The sequence below is a fragment of the Myxine glutinosa genome, chromosome 3, assembly GCF_964187855.1.
Source record: "Myxine glutinosa chromosome 3, kmMyxGlut1.1, whole genome shotgun sequence".
Lineage (NCBI taxonomy): Eukaryota > Metazoa > Chordata > Myxini > Myxiniformes > Myxinidae > Myxine > Myxine glutinosa.
In genome coordinates, this window is record NC_136263.1 from 99,168,981 (window position 1) to 99,190,499 (window position 21,519).

At 41.5% G+C, this 21,519-nt stretch overlaps 1 protein-coding gene across 4 annotated transcripts in view; it reads right to left on the reverse strand.

Annotated features, from left to right (window-relative positions):
- LOC137423341 (putative ATP-dependent RNA helicase DDX5) overlaps positions 1 to 21,519 on the reverse strand; it is a 38,489-nt gene that overhangs the window by 15,478 nt on the left and 1,492 nt on the right. For all 4 annotated transcript variants that reach the window (XR_013622862.1, XR_013622863.1, XM_068110376.1 and 1 more), the window contains exons 2-7: positions 15,599 to 16,349; positions 10,778 to 10,874; positions 1,981 to 2,114; positions 1,820 to 1,885; positions 1,540 to 1,681; positions 10 to 170 (exon numbers count right to left, since the gene is read on the reverse strand). Coding sequence is in view for 2 of the 4 variants with exons in the window: in XM_068110376.1 (XP_067966477.1) it covers positions 10 to 170; positions 1,540 to 1,681; positions 1,820 to 1,885; positions 1,981 to 2,114; positions 10,778 to 10,874; positions 15,599 to 16,349 (1,351 nt within the window). In the remaining 2 variants the exon portion in view is untranslated. The remainder of the gene's footprint in view (positions 1 to 9; positions 171 to 1,539; positions 1,682 to 1,819; positions 1,886 to 1,980; positions 2,115 to 10,777; positions 10,875 to 15,598; positions 16,350 to 21,519) is intronic.

Here is a 21,519-nt window from a genome sequence, read left to right on the forward strand (position 1 = left end):
GATTCATACCCGGATTTGTTCAACAATCTTGCGAATCTGTGGTTCAAATCCCATGTCAAGCATACGATCTGCTTCATCCAGAACCAAGTATGTGCAGCGACGCAGATTAGTCTTGCCGGACTCCAGGAAGTCAATGAGTCGGCCAGGCGTAGCGATTATGATCTCTGAGCCTATGCAGACACAAAAAGCATTGACAACAGTGTAAATCAAAGAGGGAATTGCAACGGTAGAGTAAAACATCCAATTTAGCCAAAAGGCTTTCAATCTCCCCACCCAGCATCACATCTTGGATGGAATCCAGCAAATTGTTTGGATAAAGCAATTGGGAGAACAGGATTGATTGGCTTACAAACTGTACATCTCCAGCAGCACGACCCTCCCACACAAAGGGCATCACAACGATTGGATTTGTTCAACAATCGTGTGAATCCATGGTTCAAATTCCATGTGAAACATACGATCGGACTCATCTCAAACAAAGTGCATGCATCGACACAGATTAGTTTTGCCAGACTCCAATGAATCAGCGATTCGGTCAGGTGTACCAATTACAATCTAAAATTTGATCAGATTCTGCTGCATATTGCAATCATACGCATCTCAAGCACCCACTGCACATGCCGCAAGATTTGAGGTGCAAAATGAAACACTTTCTTATGGACGGTGTCATAGCTTGCACATGTAACATTCACAGATCATCTTGGGTTGAAAATTGCACATTTGATGCATGACGCACACCACTGGGTACAATTGGGAGGGAATACGAACCTTTTACCTCCGCCACCGAAGGAGGATGGATGTTATGTTTTCACCCCTGTCAGTTTGTCTGTGAGCACGATACCTCAAAACGTTGTGGACGGATTTGGATGAAACTTGGTGGACAAGTTGGGTGTGCGAAAAGGCCAAATTGATTTGATTTTGTTGAAAAGCTGGATCTAGATTGGGATCTGAGAATTTTAAAAGTGATTCTTCACCATTCAGGCCAAAAACGATATATAGCAGGATATGTCAAAAAGTTATGAATGGATTCGGACAAAACCTGGTGGTTGAGTTGGTTAGGTTTATAAGGGCCATCTGAATTGATTTTGGTTCAGGTCCAGATGCAGATCTGGCCCATCAGTGGGATACAAAACGTAGACCGTTCAGCCTGGCAGAGGTGTGCGCTCTACCAAGTGCGGTTCTAGGTTTCACTGTTTTGCTGTCTCTCAGATGAATGAAGACAATTGACAGAAAAAGTAGAATAAAATGATATATTTTGAATTTTGAAAGTTGTATTTTTAGTCATTTTCCATTTGAAAACGAAACTCTTCCATTCAAATTGCGATTAAAATACTCTCATTAACCGATTGAATAAATTAGTGACGGTGTGCAAACTGATATTAGTCAATTGGATTTGATTGAAGAGCAATGAATTACTGTAGGCAATTATGAGATGCTCATTAAAAACACAGAGAAGGAAATTTACGTCGGGAAAATAATACTTCAACGGTTTAGGAAAGCACAAATTGTCGATGAGGGGAAAGCCCTTTTTGAACTTACCTCTCTCAAGATCTCTGATCTGAGGGCCTCTGGGTGCACCTCCATAGACGCATGTGCACCTAACACGGGATGTATTGCCAAATTCCAGGGCCACCTTCTGCACTTGCTGTGCCAGCTCACGCGTTGGTGCCAATACCAATACCTGCACAACGTAAAAAAACAAACAAACAAAAAAAAAACACTAAATGCTCCTCTATTTCTTTTCCCAAAAACAATTACTCTCCAACCTTCTTTATCCCCCCCCCCCCCATCCCCCCATCCAAACCACACAATTACTTACAATAGGACCATCACCACGATCGATTCGTGACTGATGGTTGATATGCACAATGGCAGGAAGCAAGTACTGCAAATATAAAAAAGAACAAGCGAGAAGAGGCACTTAAAACAATCCTTACATACAAAGCACTTCATTTGAGGACATTAGAATTGCCAACTTACCGACAAAGTCTTCCCAGATCCAGTCTGAGCAATGCCAACCATGTCGGTCCCACTTAAAGCAACGGGCCAGCCTTGGGCCTGAATTGGAGTTGGGCTCTTGAAATTTTGTTCTTTAATGACATCCATAACGTATGCTGAAAGACATACAGAGACGATATTTAATATTATCGTGTGTGTGTGTGTGTGTGTGTGTGTGTGTGTGTGTGTGTGTGTGTGTGTGTGTGTGTGTGCGTGCGTGCGTGCGTGCGTGCGTGCGTGTGTGTGTTTGCGGTTTTGAGAACCCACACAGGTAACATCATTAAAGGTTGCACCCCATAGTTAGGCCACAAACAACATGTAGGTCACCTTAGAACGTTAGCTATTTCTTAGTATATGTGAGATAAGGCCATTTCCAATAGTTATCATCTGCGTTGTGTAAAACAAATAAGAGTAGGCCCCGTTCATTCTGCAGCCCTCCCTCCAATCGACTCCATTGCACACCATCCAGTCTGCACCCCATTGCCCCTCGCATTAGGATGCTCGCAGTTGTTGCACCTTGCTTGACAGTAGCGTTCGCTGCCCTTGGGCTTTCGCTCAAACCAGCCCAAATGCCACGAGGTAAGGCCCGAAAAGGGGGCGGAGCGCGAGGTCGTGGGTGTGGCCACGTCAGGCAGTCATCAAGGGCGGAGCCGGTAAGACCCCAACAACCAACCAGGGCTCGGGTGAGATGGCCTGATAGGGCGTGGTAAGGGCGTGGCTAGAGATTTGAGAGGGTTGGCTGAAGCGGCGCTATATAACCGCGAGCGCAAAGCCCTTAAACAGGACTCGCAAGTGGAAATCATTATAAAAGGACTTACGTGGTATTGAAGGACTTGAGGACTTGGTTGGAGCGCATTGCATCGTTGGTTACAAGAACTTGGTTGGAGCGCATTGCGTTGTTGGTTACCAGGACTCGCTGGGGAAAGCGCCTTTGTGGACTATCGTGAGAGACGCGCTATCCTGATCATTTGCAAGGGCTCGGTGGGAATTTGGCTGTGGGCTTACGGGGAGCGCATATCAAGCGCCGGTCCTTCTATTACATACGCGGCCGTGAGCCACAACGTAACCGTTAGCCCAGCCTACCTTTCCCCGATGTAATTGTCCGATCCACGCCACCGACACGCGAAGATCTTGCCTGCCATCTACCATCGCCTCCACAGTACGAGTCGGGGACCGGAGCGAGCTGTGAACGAGATCCTTGGGACCATCGCCTGTCCATCTACAAACCCCGTGAGTGAGTCTGAGAGTGTGACTGAGTGTGAACGGGCCCGTGTGCAGGGGATAAGTATAAGACTGTATAAGGCTGGCTGCCCTGTGTATCTGCTTCTTCCTCTTCACTGTACATTTCTGCTTCTTCTTCCTCTTCTTTGTACCAAGTGTGTATTAAATTACTTGTTCTTCCTGTTTTCCTCTTAATTCGACCGTCTTAGTGATTTCTCCATTGGGTAAGCGTGGCACGATCAGGAACCGCTCCAATCGGGTTAGTTCCCGTTAACGGCCCGAATCGCGGTTCGCTTTCGCTCGGCGTGTCCACTGAAACTGTGGTTTGGGTGGGGTTATTTCCTTGCTTCCCCTGAAGGCGCTGGTACTTAGGTAATAGGACCAATTTGACCTACCACCCTATTCAGCGCTGACCGGAAGGAACGTAATAGCCCCGGATCGTGTCGGCGAGTAAAAAGACAAAGGGATTAATCCCCCCTTGGCACGAAGGCCAACGTTCTGAGATCCGCAACAATATATATATATATATATATATATATGTGTGTATGTATATATGTGTGTGTGTGTGTATGTATGTATGTATGTATGTATGTATGTATGTATGTATGTATGTATGTATGTATGTATGTATGTATATATATATATATATATATATATATATATATATATATATATATATATATATATATAGATATATAAATATAAATAAATATATATATATATAAATAAATAAAGAAATAAATAAATAAATAAATAAAGAAATATATATATATATATATATATATATATATATATATATATATATATATATATATATATATATATATATATATATATATATATATATATATATATATATATATATATATATATATATATATATATAACTGTAAGAAATCGTAGAAACTCCAAAGTACGAGCAGGGCGTCTCATTTGTATTGAATATATAATCGTTAGATTAAATAAGACGCGGACGTAGCTTCAGGACGTCGATCTTTAATTGTCGACAAGCTTTCGACCAACAAAGGTCTTCTTCTGAGTCTACAAAAACAGCAGGCATGTATATCAGTCAAGTGTGTATGGTGATGTGTGTGAGATGTGTGATGTGAGTAAAAAATTGCATACAGAAGGAAGAGCCACGCCAAAGTTCACTCACCAGCCCCAAGTTCGACGGAAGTGACCGTTTGCATCACGGTCACTTCCGTTAGGGTGCACGTGCATATACAAATATAGAGATATACATACATAAACACACAAGCATATATTCATATCCCATTTATATTCATATAATATATTTATATATTTATATAAATGACATATAAAGGTAGAATGAATGAATGAATGAATGATGAATGAATGAATGAATGAATGGGTTACGGTTAACAATTTGATTGGGTTGATGTGGGAACATGCTTTAGTCATCAAAATTTATGCCATGAGGGACTTTTGTCCGAAGTTTGTGTATCCAAAAGGACTCACGTTTCAGAATCGTGGTGTGTGATCGATTTGTGATTGATTCAATGGCAGAGATCTGAATGTCATTTATAGAGTGATCCGGTTGATTAAAGTGTATCGTGTAAGGTAGAGATTTGCCCTGACTGGTGTGGAAGTTATTGATTTCTGACCGGGTGTTATTAAATCGTGTGTAGAGTGTATTTTCAGTTTTTCCAACATATTGTTTGGTGCACTTTTGGCAAGTGATTAGGTATATGACCCATGTAGATTTGCAGTTCATATAGGAGGTGATGGGGAATTTTTGTCCAGTGCTAGAACTACAGAATTTGTTTCCTTCTAGTAAATGTTTGTGAATAATACTTGTGAATAAATATGTGAAATTGTGAATGTGAATAAATGTGAAACACAAATAATATTTGTGAATAAAAAGTATTATTCACAAACATTTACTAGAAGGAAACAAATTCTGTAGTTCTAGCACTGGACAAAAATTCCCCATCACCTCCTATATGAACTGCAAATCTACATGGGTCATATACCTAATCACTTGCCAAAAGTGCACCAAACAATATGTTGGAAAAACTGAAAATACACTCTACACACGATTTAATAACACCCGGTCAGAAATCAATAACTTCCACACCAGTCAGGGCAAATCTCTACCTTACACGATACACTTTAATCAACCGGATCACTCTATAAATGACATTCAGATCTCTGCCATTGAATCAATCACAAATCGATCACACACCACGATTCTGAAACGTGAGTCCTTTTGGATACACAAACTTCGGACAAAAGTCCCTCATGGCATAAATTTTGATGACTAAAGCATGTTCCCACATCAACCCAATCAAATTGTTAACCGTAACCCATTCATTCATTCATTCATTCATCATTCATTCATTCATTCATTCTACCTTTATATGTCATTTATATAAATATATAAATATATTATATGAATATAAATGGGATATGAATATATGCTTGTGCGTTTATGTATGTATATCTCTATATTTGTATATGCACGTGCACCCTAACGGAAGTGACTGTGATGCAAACGGTCACTTCCGTCGAACTTGGGGCTGGTGAGTGAACTTTGGCGTGGCTCTTCCTTCTGTATGCAATTTTTTACTCACATCACACATCTCACACACATCACCATACACACTTGACTGATATACATGCCTGCTGTTTTTGTAGACTCAGAAGACCTTTGTTGGTCGAAAGCTCGTCGACAATTAAAGATCGACGTCCTGAAGCTACGTCCGCGTCTTATTTAATCTAACGATTATATATATATATATATATATATATATATATATATATATATATATATATATATATATATATATATATATATATATATGTGTGTGTATGTGTATGTGTATGTGTACGTGTACGTGTGCGTGTGTCGTTAGTCATTATCTCAATGTGCTGGTTTCAGAAGGAGGAACGGAGGAGGCCACCCAGGTCTCAAAGTATCCATCTCCGTGTGTGCTAGCTGGTGTGTGCAAGTGTGTGCGTGTGTTTCAATTGGGGTTTTGCCCAAGTTGAGAATTGAAAGTACAGGATTTAACCCAAAGAGGCCAGGCATGGTCAGGATCAAACCATCAACCCCACTGCATCACCCTAACATTTATTTACTTCAATCCTTGCTTTCCATTCTTTATTATTTGCAACTAAGCCTGGTGTTGGCTTAGCGGTTAGGGTGCCAGCTTGGGATCCTAGGATCCTGGGTTCGAATCCCGGTCGATCGCTAAATTAACACCAGGGGGGTTGACTCAGCCTGTCATCCTTCCGAGGTCGGCAAATTGAGTACCAGCTTGCTGGGATGAATGATCCCAGTGTGTACCCCGGTTTAGAATAGGTACACCGTGTCCCTGTGCATCGTAAGAGGCGACTAAGGGTTGGCGTCAGGAAGGGCATCCGGCCATAAAAACATTGCCTCAAACAGGGAACCATGATTGTCATGGGGCCCGCAAGGCTAACCCCCGCTCTAGCGGGGAAAATGGCCTTAAAACGATCATTCATTCATTCATATTCATTATTTGCAACTACCCTGACCTTTGTGGGTTATTAGCAGACCTGCAGCAATAGGAGGAGTTAAGATTTTATTCTATATACAATGGAGTAACCAAAAAAAACAAACTCCAAGTCCAACAGCAAATTCATTAAATTAGATGTAACAAAATAAATCGTTAAAGTATGAAACCAAAAGCACTTTTCAGGGATTTCCATTAACTCTTAAGTACTAGCATACAGAAACATTTATTATGATATGAAAAAATAATAATCAAATCTGTCCTTACGTATAATCAATAATTATCTGTGTGAGCCCGTTTTGCCTTGTAAGCTGCCTCAACTCCATTTGGGATTGATTTAATTATTTTATGGATTATGTTCAACTCCATTTTTTCCCCAACAGTGTTGTATTCCAGAGCATAGTCAAACTGCTCACATTAATTTTTAACTCTCTCGAAATGCATTTCTTATTCTGTTAAGACAAAGTTAAATAAAACAAACAATAAATAAAACAATCAACAATAAATAAAAGAATATGAATAAATATCTCCAATATGATGAAAAATTGTTCTTTCAAATCATGGTATGAGAAAGCTTGCCACCGATTTACTGTACTTTTTGGCGTACAAGTCGATACTTTATTCCCCGGAAGTCCAGGCCTCGACTTGTAGTCGGAATCGAGTTACAGTGGCCTACAAAAGTATTCACCCCCCACTCCCTCCAAAGTTTTCACATTTAATGCAATCTGAGCTTATTTCATGATGCATTCAAATTAAACGTAATATGTAGAGTCTGCATAAACTACTTGTTGGATTAACAGAGAAAACCAAATGATTCTCATTTGCACAAATGTTCAAACCCTTTGTCTAATTAATTAACCTTAAACCACTTCAAGAGCAAATTAGTTGTTTGAAAGGTTACAAAATAAGTGTAATCGGTTTGACCTGTATGTAATCAGTGGTTTAACTTAGAAAAAATAAGCTACTCCACTTATCTAAGGCGTTTTAAGGTACAACTCACTTGGTCAACCAACAAGGCAAACATGAAGACCAAGGAGAATTCCAAAGAGGTCAGACATGAAGTGGTTGAGAAGCACCGTTCAGGAGAGGGATATAAGAAGATTTCAAAGTCACTCATTAGCCCTTTGAGTATGGTGAAATCCAGCATTAAGAAGTGGAAGATGTATCATACCACTGAGACTCTACCCAGATCAGGCCACCCATCCAAACTCGGCAGCCGGGCAAGCAGGAAACTGGTTCGGGATGTAACTGTAAATTCAACATCGACTTTAACAAGGCTCCATGTCTGAGATGGGGTCAGTGTTCATCAATCAACAACATCTCATTCCCTTCACAAAGCTGGCCTTCATGGACATATGGCAAGAAAGGAGCCATTACTGAAAAAGACATCTAAAAGCTCATATGGAATTTGCACAAAAGCATCTTAATGATACTGTAGGCATATGGAAAAAGGTTTTGTGGTCAGACGAGGCAAAAATTGAACTTTTTGGTCTAAATTCAGTGTCATGTCTGGCGCAAGCCAAACACTGCACATCACCCAGTCAACTACCATTCCTACTGCTGGCAGCATCATCGAGCATGGTGGTGGCAGCATCATGTTATGGGACTGCTTTTCATCAGCATGGACTGGCAAGATTGGCAGAACAGAAGGCACAATGGACGGTACAGGAGAATCCTTCATGAAAACCTGCTTGTGTCAGCCATGAATCAAACTGGGAAGGAGGTTCACATTTCAGCAGGACAATCATCCAAAGAAATACGACGCTAAAGCCACACTGGAGTGGCTTAATCAGAAGAAAATAAATGTTCTCGAGCAGCTGACGTGAACAAGTTCTGACTTGAACATTTATGGCGAGACTTGAAGATTGTAGCCCATCAACGATTCCAATCAAAGCAGAACTAAAGCAATTTTCATGTGAAGAATGGGCAAAGATTTCACCATCTCACTGTGCAAAGCTGGTAGAGACCTAACCAAAAATGCTCACAGCAGTCATTGCTAGAAAAGGTGCTTCCACCAAGTACTGACTGCAGGGGCTGAATACTTTTGCAACCAGTGAATTTTGAATTGTACATGTTTTTTTCAGGTATTCCTGACATGTAAACTCCTTCAACTATAACAGTGTTTAGTTTGATCTCTTCATTTATGAGTAAAAACGTTAAGTTGGAAAAATCGTTTCGACAAAATTTGTAATTCATCTGAATGTGGCATTCTTGGTAGGGGGTGAATACTTTTGCAGTCCACTGTATATACGGTTTAAGACGGTGCTGATAATGATTCTGTAGCTTGTTTTAAATACTGTATTTCTACATGATACATGTTGAAAAACTATATACATTCCTCATTTATCCAAAAGGTTGTCCCACAAAGAAATTCATATAATATGCACAAAACAGCTCATTAATATTCATGACCCTGGAAATACCGTATGGTGGGTGTCAGGAAAAAAATCAACACCTCCATTGACCTTACCAACAGTTTTGTTAACTACAATAGTTGATTTAGCTTTGTCTTATACTCCAAATAGACTTATCTATGAATGAACGACAGAAAGATGGGGAAATTAGCTAAATCGACTTCAACTCCACATAGACTTGCACTCCAAAAATTACGTCAAGTGGTCTCAAAGACGTTTGTACCCCACTGCATGTCACATCTTTCACAAAGGTTTCATTCAGAATTATGTCTCGGGGTTAGGGAATTATTGTTGTCATGCATTATAACCTAGATCAAATCTTCTGTTTATTTATCTTCTTTTTTTGTATACAAAGTCGAGGCTCGTGTAAGAGCTAACATATTAAACACAAAAAACATAAACGGACAGATAAAACATATAATGAAGGGAGCTGGAGACAAGAGGGGGAGAGAGAGGGAAGCACACAAGAGAGAACAAGGACATCAGTAGATCTGTGGAAGGGAGATGGCTTGGAGGGGAGGGGGGTGAGGGGGATGGTATAAAACTACCATGAATGGTATAAAACAACGGTATAAAACAAATGGACACTACCATGTGTGGTGAAATTGTACCAAAGTTGAACCCAGGTTTGGTGCTCCCTTAAACCGCTGGGCGGTGTCTATAAGACCTCGGACGTCCGCGACTCGAGGCCACTCCTGCGACATCATTATACAATGCCATGTAGAATTGAATGGTACGTACCCGTCTATATTCTAGGTTTGCTTGCATTGACTGATATATTCAATCTTCTCATATGATGCCTAGATCCTGACATGTATGTTGCTTGATGTACTTTACAGGATGATGTACAGATCTGATTGAGATTAAACCATACATATGGAACACGTTGTGAATCTGGTTGATTTCCACAACACCATGAATTTCAGGAATGAAGTTGGAGATTGAAAGAGGTGGATTTGGGGTGTATTAACGGGTGTAGAAAAGAACGAGGTTTTGGATGGGGGAAAGACAGATGTTTTGACAATGAACAACAGTATTGAAGACCTGGGAGGAGGGATGAGTGGGATTGAAGAGAGTGTGGGAGTTTGTTCCAGAGGCGGGAAAAAAGAGGAATGAAAGCGTAAAGGTGAGCAGAGAGTCTTGATTTTGGCAGTTTCCCCAGAAGAGGGTTGCTAGCAGATCTTGTGCGTCCTGAAGGAATATTTAGGGGACAGAGCACTGAGACAGAGCAGGGGAGAGCTAGGCCAGAGAGGAGTCAGTAGAGACAGAAAGGTAACCAACCTGCCTGCGGTGAGTGAAAGGCCCTCAGAATCAGCTTCATCGCGGGAGATAATGAAAAGCTTTGGTTTCTACAGCGTGAAGCTGAGCTAGGTGTGAGGCAGGTGCACCAGCCCAGAGGGGAGAGCATTTGCATATAAATAATCAAATGTTTGAATCTGTTTGGATGGAAACATTTTCTGCCTCGACTGCTCAGGGCATGGAGCTTAGCAGTCATGCACAGAACACATACGGTTAGGGGTTAGAGTTCAGCAGACAACGCACAGTAATATTATCCTCAAAATAATACCGCAGTGGTTATAGGTCAATTAGGATTACAGGAATCCAAGGTGCATCCAGTGCACCGAAATCAGTGACCAAACTCACAAGGAAGATTGACTTCATGGAAGTGTAACACAGGCTTGATACATAACGCTGGCTTTACAGTGATTTGCTTCCCCTTTCTGAAGTCTTCAACTTCCTCCTGCAACACATCACACCGGATAAAAATGCACAATGAGTTTCATTCGACAACCCGCTACCAACTAGAACGGCACTCAGCAGAGAGCATACCTTGCCAGGTGAACAGTTTACGTTTTGTATCCCAGAGTAGACCAGAAAAATCACAATACAGAATCACATTTAATCAAAATCATCCATCCACAACTTTTTGAGATCTCCTGCTTTATATCGATTTTAGCCCCATCAGTCAATGGTGAAGAATCATTTAAAAATTAAATAATTCTCAAATCCGAATCCATATTCAGATCTTCACCAAAACCGAATCGATTATTTCTTGTCAGAAACACAACCTGGCCACCAAGTTTCGTCCAGATCCATCCACAACTTTTTGAGATATCCTGCTGTGTATCATTTTTGGCCCGATCTCCCAATGGGGAAGAATCACTTTAAAAATTCTAGTAGTCGGATCCGAATCCAGATCTTCACAAAAATCTAATCATTTCGGCCTTGTCACATACGCTACATCTCTGCCAAATTTCGTCCGAATCCCACCACAACTTTTTGAGATATTCTGTTCACAAACAAACAAACAGACAGGGGTGAAAACATAACCTCCATACACCTTATGTGGCAGAGGTATCAACACACGTGACCAACCAATAAAATCATCACACTAAAATACACAATTTGGTATCTGTGTGTCTGTCTGTCTGAGAATTTTTGACCATGATACATTCGGTCGTTACTTATCCAATCTCAACCAAACCTCACAGGAGGACTAAGGGTCACACAGTGAAGGTTGTAGCAAATGTATTTGCCCCCCACCTCCTCGAAAGGGTTTTCTCTGCCAAGGGGGTTTTCCCCACCAATGCAGTTGTGCGTTGTGTATATCCATGTTAAGAGAGCTTTAGCGTGGCGTTTTTCCAAGGACGCTTCAAATACCAAAAGCTTAATCTTGATGTTATTACAAAACAAAATTAATGCCAATATCTCTCCCTCCCCAAGGGATGTTTCCGTGTCAACGTTTATAAATAGCGTATCGTGGCATTTCGTGGGAGCACTGGCCCCGACCAGAAGTAAAATATTATAAACCACAAACACATATGATTACTATTTTAAACAGTCACTAATGCTGTTTAACACTAAACTGAAATAAATTTGGAGGGGTCCTGACAAATGTGAGGGAAACTTTACTTGGGGTCCTGACATATGTGAGCCCCCCCACCCCACTCACCCCACCAATCCCCCCCCCCCCCCCCCAGGTTTCGAGGCTGGGTTTGATCTTTTCATTGACCTAATCTACCATATAATATCACGCATGTTCTGATCTTTTCCATGACCTCATCCAAAATTATAATGTCATGCACGGTCTGATCCTTTCAATGACCTATTCTAACATCTACTATATAAAACACAATGTCCGTTTGTGTGTTTGTAGTCCTCTGTCCCCCTTCATAAGGGTAGGTTTTAAAGACCAATCTTTTAGCACGAATGTGTGTTCACTGCAGTCTATTTTTGAGGATAAAACAAATTTGAAAAACATTTTCCATAAAAGAGTAATTTTATCTCTTCTATTGGAAATGTAGATGGTGGCTTGCAATCCAAGCCTCAAGGGCAGTGTACAGTAGCATAAAAAAAAAAAAATACAAGGCACAGGGAGGTGAAATTTGCTGCACGTGATGTGCAACACGCGCAGAGTTGAACGAGTGTCCATTTACATCCGTAGGATGTCTAATAAATAAAAAAGATATAAACACACCCGACACTAGGCCGAGGCTTCAGACTTTGGCAAGCTCACAAGGCTGCACCGCCAAAGAAACTGTTCCAGCCCATATTTCTGACGGGTTTTTATATGAGTACTTGAAAAGCCTTAGATTTTCGAAGGTAACAAACAAGCACAGACACTTCTTGCCATGCATATAAAAATAGAACAGCACTATGTCGAGCACATACCTCCACCAGGCTGAACAGCTTACGTTTTATATACCACTAATAGGTCTCACCTGGATCTGGAACTCAACCAAAATCCAATCGGCTTGTTCTCATCACCTACCTAACTAATCCACCAGGTTTTGCCATAACCCGTCCACCGCTTTTTGAAATATTGTGCTATATATAGTTTTTGGCCCCATCTCTGAATTGTGATGAATCATTATAAAGATTCCTTCCACTATCCAGATGCAGATCGGAAAATCTAATTCGTCCACAAACGAATCAACCACGAACACACCCAACCTGTCCACGAAGTTTTATCCAAATCCATCGAAAACGTTTTGAGATATCGTGCTATATATCGTTTTTGGCCCTATCTCTCAATGGTGAAGAATCACTTAAAAAATAAATAATTCTCATATCCGAATCTATATTCAGATCTTCACCAAAATCGAATGTGTTGGTCCTCGTCACGCACCTAACCTGTCCACAAGTTTTGGCTGAACCCGTCTAACCTTTTGAGATATCCTGCTCACAAACAAACAACGGTGAATATACAACCTCCATCCACCTTCAGTGGCGGAGATACTGATAAAAGCACAATCAACAAGAAAGTAAACTTCTGAAATATTTAAATGTTCAGTAAAATAACAGCACAAGTATCGGATTTTAAACGCAAATCCAGAGGAAATGACTGAAAAAATATACTTGCACAAGAGAAAAGAAAACGAACCAGTACTAAAGGTGTACGAAAATGGCTATTGTTAAATAAGTACTGAATAAATACTAAAGGTGTACTAAACAAGCGTTACGCCTAGGTCCCCCGTCGGGGAAGTGATGTGAGTTGACAAAGTGGAACACGCAGAAAACATGCTATGATATATTTCGCTCACAAGGGTCAGACATACATGGAGGCGGCCATCTTGGATTTTGACGTGGCGACCCAATTTTCAATAGCGTTCTTCCTTATGCCGAGATACACCCACACACCAGAAGGTACTTCGCTTATTTTTCAAGATATTTCGCTCACAAGGTTCAGACATATATATGGTGGTGGCCATCTTGTATTTTGACGTGGCGACCCAATTTTCAATAGCGTTCTTCCTTATGGCGAGATACACCCACACACCAAATTAGAAGTTGGTACTACGCTTATTTTTCAAGATATTCATCTCACAAGGTTCGGACATATATATGGTGGCGGCCATCTTGGATTTTGACGTGGCGACCCAATTTTCAATAGCGTTCTTCCCTATGCCTAGATACACCCACACACCAGATTAGAAGTTGGTACTTCGCTTATTTTTCAAGATATGCAGGTTACAAGGTTCAGACATACATGGCATCAGACATACATGGCGGCGGCCATCTTGGATTTTGACGTGGCGACCCAATTTTAAACAGCGTTCTTGCTTGTGCCTAGATACACCCACACACCAGATTAGAAGTTGGTACTTCGCTTATTTTTCAAGATATTTCGCTCACAAGGTTCAGACATATATATGGTGGCGGCCATCTTGGATTTTGACATGGCGACCCAATTTTCAATAGCGTTCGTCCTTATGCCGAGATACACCCACACACCAGATTAGACGTTGGTACTTCGCTTATTGTTCGAGATATTTCGCTCACAAGTTTCAGACATATATATGGTGGTGGCCATCTTGGATTTTGACGTGGCGACCCAATTTTCAATAGCGTTCGTCCTTATGCCGAGATACACCCACACACCAGATTAGAAGTTGGTACTTCGCTTATTTTTCAAGATATTCATCTCACAAAGTTCAGATATACATGGCGGCGGCCATCTTGGATTTTGACGTGGCGACCCAATTTTCAATAGCGTTCTTCCCTATGCCTAGATACACCCACACACCAGATTAGAAGTTGGTACTTCGCTTATTTTTCAAGATATGCAGGTTACAAGGTTCAGACATACATGGCATCAGACATACATGGCGGCGGCCATCTTGGATTTTGACGTGGCGACCCAATTTTAAACAGCGTTCTCTCTTGTGCCTAGATACACCCACACACCAGATTAGACGTTGGTACTTCGCTTATTTTTCGAGATATTTCGCTCAAGTTTGACATATATATGGTGGCGGCCATCTTGGATTTTGACGTGGCGACCCAATTTTCAATAGCGTTCGTCCTTATGCCGAGATACACCCACACACCAAATTAGAAGTTGGTACTTCGCTTATTTTTCAAGATATTCATCTCAAGTTTCAGACATATATATGGTGGCGGCCATCTTGGATTTTGACGTGGCGACCCAATTTTCAATAGCGTTGTTCCTTATGCCGAGATACACCCACACACCAAATTAGAAGTTGGTACTTCGCTTATTTTTCAAGATATTCATCTCACAAGTTTCAGACATATATATGGTGGCGGCCATCTTGGATTTTGACGTGGCGACCCAATTTTCAATAGCGTTCTTCCTTATGCCTAGATACACCCACACACCAGATTAGAAGTTGGTACTTCGCTTATTTTTCAAGATATGCAGGTTACAAGGTTCAGACATACATGGCATCAGACATACATACATGGCGGCGGCCATCTTGGATTTTGACGTGGGTTGCACCCACACACCAAATTCGAATGCGGTCCTTCGCTTACGCACGCACGCACGGGCGGACACATGGACGGACGGACACACGGACGGAGGGGAAAGCCACAGTCCCCCTTTCGCTCCGCTGAGCGACGGGGGACAAAAACAGGTAGTACTAAAATGGCCCCAAACAAAAAACATTAATAAATACATGACCTTGGTGAAAAGGGAAAATTTCTACCTACTCAACTCACCTCTGTGCGATCGAGCACATCTGCGTGTTCTTGATAGAAGTTCTTGTCAAATCGTGGGAGATCATGTACGTCCCAAAACGTCTTTCCAAGTCGTTTTTTGGTTTGTGCCTGCCTGTTCCCAAATGCAGGGCTACGACTTGGGCTTTTGATTGAGGCGCCATAATTTTGGTTACGATTTCGATTTTTAAAAGGAGATCTACGGTTGCGACTCCATGCAGCAGGACTGCGGCTACGACTTCTGTGGGGAGATCTACGGTTGCGGCTAAGACTGCGGATGCGGCTACGGCTGCGGTTCTTCACTGGAGATCTGTGATCGAGGCTAGGGCTACGGCTGCTTCTAAGTGGAGACCGATGATCACGACTACTACTACGACTCTTAAGTGGAGACCGGCAGTCAGGGCTGGTGGGGCTGTGACTTTTTAGAGAAGACCTACGGTTGCGGTTTCGTAGAGGAGACCTACGATCACTACTGTTGCTGCGACTGCGGCTACGGCTGTAGCTACTGCTTTTCAATGGAGACCCACGGTTCCGATTTCGGATTTTCGGTGGAGACCTTCGATTCCGACTTCTAAATGGCGAATTTCGACTGCGACTACGGCTTCGGCTTCGGCTTCGACTCCTGGTCCAGCTTCTTTGCTGAGTACAGCTTGGGCTTCTCTCTCTACTTCTTGATCTGCTCCGTGAACAGCTCCTTTTCCTTTTGTGGCTTCTGCTGCGGCTCCTTCGACTGCAACTCCGGCTGCGACTCAACCTGCCACAGTACAGACAAGTTTTGTTTCAGCAAAACGGATATGAAAAACTCCCAAAACAACTGTACAATTCCCATCTCATGCCTATGCTCAAGGCAATGCAGTATTACACACTTCCTAAAAAGTTTAAACTACGTTAAGACATACGAATCTTATACAAGGTAAGAAACGGTAAAGTCCCACATGGCCAATTTTTGGTGCAGACCAGTATCTAAGCATTCCTAAATAAACAGTGATGCAGGTGGTGCTTGCCTACGAGTGAGGTGGGGGTGTTGGGTACTGTACAACACAGTGTGGAGACATCTGCAAAAAGGAAGAGAGGCTGTTCGAGAGCATTTGAGTGGTCGTTTACATAGATGAGGACTGGGCTCACAAACTTGGGCTAGATGAGGACACTGCCACCTGGGTGTGTCGCTGAAGCAGGGCCAAAGCTGGACAAACGTTTTTCTTAAAAATATCTATAATTTAAGTACTTGTATATTCCAGACAGTGAGCTTGGCAAGCAGAACAAGATGCCAGACAGTGTTGTATGCCAGAGATCTGTTCATGGAGACAGCTCAATGTATTTGGAGATTTAGAGCCCCCTGGTTAGAGATTAATGCAAACTTATGGTCAGAGAGGAAAGAATATCAGCAGCGATGATGGATTCCATTACTTTCCTGATAATTGAAAGAAAGTTTACTGGTCTGGAGTTGAAAGTATGTTTTTGTACCGAAGAAGCATAGCGGTGTTAGCCATATTTCAGGTGGATGGGCGCAGCCTCAGGTGAGAATAACAGGCTGAAATGAGCAGGCAGGCAACAGCAGCAGAGCATGATTAACACAGGGACCAATGATATCTGTGGTACGAGTCCAGTTAGCAGTATGATGGGATAAGGTGGAGAAAAGGTGGAACAGAGTTGAGATATTCTGAATTGTCTTGAGTCTGTGTTGTTTTGGTGGGGTTGGGACACCAGAGACGGGTCTGAACAATCTGCCACCAGGACTTTAAGGAGAATGGATGGAGAGCTTAGCCTTCGGACGAGGAAAATGTTTTCTGGCTTGCCCATGGATATTAACACAAACTTGGATAATACACTTGATCTGCACATTTCAGAGTGAATTAGCATTACTCGGTTGGGTTAGTCAAAACAGCTTCTGACATAAATTTCCTTGTGGCAAGTTTCAGTGATCAGGGACGGGAGAATAAATAAGATAGCTGCAGAAAGGAAGGTATAAACCGGAAATACTACCAGGAAGAATTGATATCAGATTTGGTGAATAAAGAATGTCCGTAGTAAAGGGTAGGCTGCCATTCCTGCCACTTGGCGTGTGTGAACATCAAAATTATGCGTTGTTGAGGTCACTTACTAAGAATAACCAGAGAGATATGAACTATGACAAGATCATTAATCAGAGCAGCCAAGAGAAGCAGAGGAACAAGAGATGGTGGATGGAAAGCTCATTCCTTCCAATATAGCTAAGTGAAAAGTGCCTTTTCCATTTCCAAATATCTAAATTCCGTTTCATGTTTGGTTATCATCTATCTATAATTCCAGTAATCTCTGTGTGTATGTTTGTATGTTTGTATGTTTGTATGTTTGTATGTCTGTATGTCTGTGACCGCTGTTTCTCGACAACCACGGGTCCGATATACTTTAAACTTGCCAGGTATATTGCTGGGGACCCGAGGATGTGCCTTTTCAAGGTTTCATATTAATCGGAGAAGTAGTTACCGAGCTATGTCCAAAAAACGATTCAACCAATCAGAGAGCAGCGAGCTATCACGTGTGCCGAACGTGGCGAACAGACTCTGCCTCGGACGGCACATTTGAGAGCGTATTCATTTATTTCACGTTGGCAAACTATGTTGCCGCTATGTTGGCGTTAAACGATGTTTTAAAACTAATTAAAACTAATTTGCGATTCTTTCGCTTTCCTGCGCGTTTGTGCATGCTATGGCGATTTCTTTACCAAACTCCGCAAGCCGTTCGCTTTGGACCAAACCATTTCATGTAAATAGAGGGGGGGGGATTGTCACAGTACTCGCAAGCCGTTCGCTTTGGACCAAAACATTTCATGTAAATAGAGGGGGGGGATATAATTTTAGATATAGATATAGTACGGGCATGCCCTAGTCATACTAAAATATGCAATTTGGCGTCTGTCTGTCTGTCTGTCTCACGATTTTTGACCACAATACATTCCGTCGTTGCTTATCCAATCTCAACCAAACTTGGACAGGATGACTAAGGGTTACACAATGAAGGTTGTAGTGAATTCATTTCCCCCCCCTCCCCAACCTCCCCAAAGGGTTTTTCCTCCTTGAACAAACATCGAGTCAATGTTTATAAATAGCTCATCATGGCGTTTTCGTGGAAGCAACAGCCCAACGACCTCTACCAGTAGTAAAAAAAATATTATAAACCACAAACACGTTTGATTTGCTTTTTAAACAGTCGCTAATGCTGTTTATAACACTAAATGAAGAAATTTGGAGGAATCCCGACATCCGTGAAGTAAGTTTTACTTGCAGAACTGAGCGAAGATCTACTGTGCTCTATATACCCCACAAGGGGTGGGTTAATAACATGACCCTTCCTACCGCTAACGTGGCGTTTTTCGTGGAGGCCTTTTGAAACAGTTGCTCCTGCTGTTTAACAAGAAACGGAAAGGGAGGAAGCCCGGGGTGTGCTCATTTACCAAGCAGCTAGCTAGCGCTTGCCAAGCCACCCGTTACTTAAGGGTTTTGAATGGAGTGCTTGCTTGAATGCTTAAACCACTTGACTATCTCTCCACAAGACACTTGGTAAATGAACACACACTCAATGTTCTTGAGACACGACCATAGATCTACCGTATTCGATATTCCCCAAAAGGGAATGATCCTTCCTGCCTCTCCCATAGTGAGCGGGTGGACTGGTCAATTGAGAAAGAAGCATTTATTTGTGCACTTGTATTGGAAAAGACACAATTTTCATCAAGTCTCCACAACTAAACCATTTCATGACACGCCTTGGCAGCTTATTTTGCCACCGGGAAAACATGGCTTATAATAATAATGACAAAAATGAAATTATAAACAGCAGGTCGGAAAAAAAAAAGTGGAAACCGCATCCATGAGAACTTGGAAGTGACTCTTCAAACAAAATTAATCTTAATTACGATGTCCATATAGGCTCATATATGTACCAAAAAAGAAGTACACAGACGTGGCAATATGTACAAGTTGTACATTGAGAAACACGCCAGTGCTTCATTTATTTATGCTTTTAACAATTATTATTGGCAATCTCATCTGTATTTCGACGATTTTTCACCGCTAAAAAAATGTTTCTTAAAAGCTGCACGTTTGTTTTCACCGGTGATTGTATTTTCATAAAGATTTGCAACAAACTGTGGCAAATTAAAAATCTAATTTCACATTTAGATTTAGATGGAATTTTATTCATTATGTTAGGCCAGCATTGGAGATTCTTTTCAGCAGTATCCCTTGTGATTGTGATTAGGGCAAAATGGAGAAGATCGTCATGGGGACCGCAAGGCTCACCCCCGCTCTGGCAGGGAAAATGGCCTTAAAATGCCTGTTGTGTTGTGTTGTATCCCTTGTGATTGTATTTATTTACGTTTTACTTATAATTCGGCCTAATCTTGACTTTAATTCTTTCAGTAACCTACTACATCCCATTTTTCATGTCAGATTCAGTTTTCCGTTTCAAGTCACCGATTCCATGAATACAGTCTGCTTTCCGCGATGAGGGGAAATCACTAACTCTATACCAACTTCCCGAGGGAGAACGTACCGTTATTAGAAAAATGGATTTTGAAGTTTACCGATTGTGTCAGACTGATGGCTCTGCAACAACCAGCCATGGCATTTTTGCTCATGCCTTCTGTGATTCCATCTCCCAGCCAACTATACGAGCCACAAAAAGAAACTGTGCGCACAAAAAATGAAATTATATATTAGAAACACCTGTGTATACAAATACAGATTTAAACACGGCAATTATTGAAGTGAATTCAACAGGTATGCACGCGCCACGTTTCGTGACGTCAATGCTTTCGGTATGGGCACGTGCAACCCGTTTTTGCATGTGCATCATGAGAAACTGCATAGAGCACATGTCACATTTGTTAATGTTAATGTCACAAATTGCTTTAACTTTGGTAATGTTAATTGTTTGATTTTCAATCGTTAAAAAAATTAAGTGGCTAATGAAACGCACGTCATGCCACGGCTCACAACTGCACAGCGTCATGAGGCTATTGGGATGATCCGTGGGGGAACGTCTCACCGTCAAGTGGCTGTGCATTTCCATCGTCACCAAAACACCATTTCTGCATTGGTGAGACGTTACCAGAACACTAATGACGTTGCCGATGGCCTACGTTCAGGACGTCCACGTGTGACGATGCCAAGACAGGACAGATGGATACGGGTGACCCATCTCCGCAACAGGTTCCAGACTGCAGTGACCACTGCCCAGACCATTCCAGGTCGATCTGCGTTATCGATGCTCACGGTGGGCATACCCGTTATTGACTTTGTGTCACTGTCGCTTGACCCCTGCTCCGAACTTGGACTCGTTATGTCACTGTGATGGACATTACAAATGCAGTTCTACCATCTTGTTATGGTCTCATAATCCACCTATTAAAGTTAACATAGAAATGTTACATTGTTGTTATATTTTCCAATTCAGACAGAATTTTAACAATGCAGTTTCTTTTTGTGGCTAGTATAGTATGGTGGTAGTTGAAGTCTTCACAGAGTAAAAAAAAATACAACATAAGGACTGCTAGTTACTTACGAGGTCATCCATGTCTGCAGAAATACAAACAAATATAAAATCATCATTATTAGCAGATAGCACACTACATATTAGGTGGATGCTTGTACGAATACACAGCCAAAGATGCTCCAGTAGACTGAGGCGACAGCACGCACAGTGAAATATATATATATACATATATATACATATATATATATATATATATATATATATATATATATATATATATATATATATATATATATATATATACACAGGGTGAGTCAAAAGTAGCACCCGATTTCTTATATATTTATATATATGTACATATAGTGAAAATGCAGTTAATAATATTGCCAGCAAAACTACCACAAGGATGGCGGTGAGGCCTGTTGAACAAAAGAGAGAACAATAGAAAA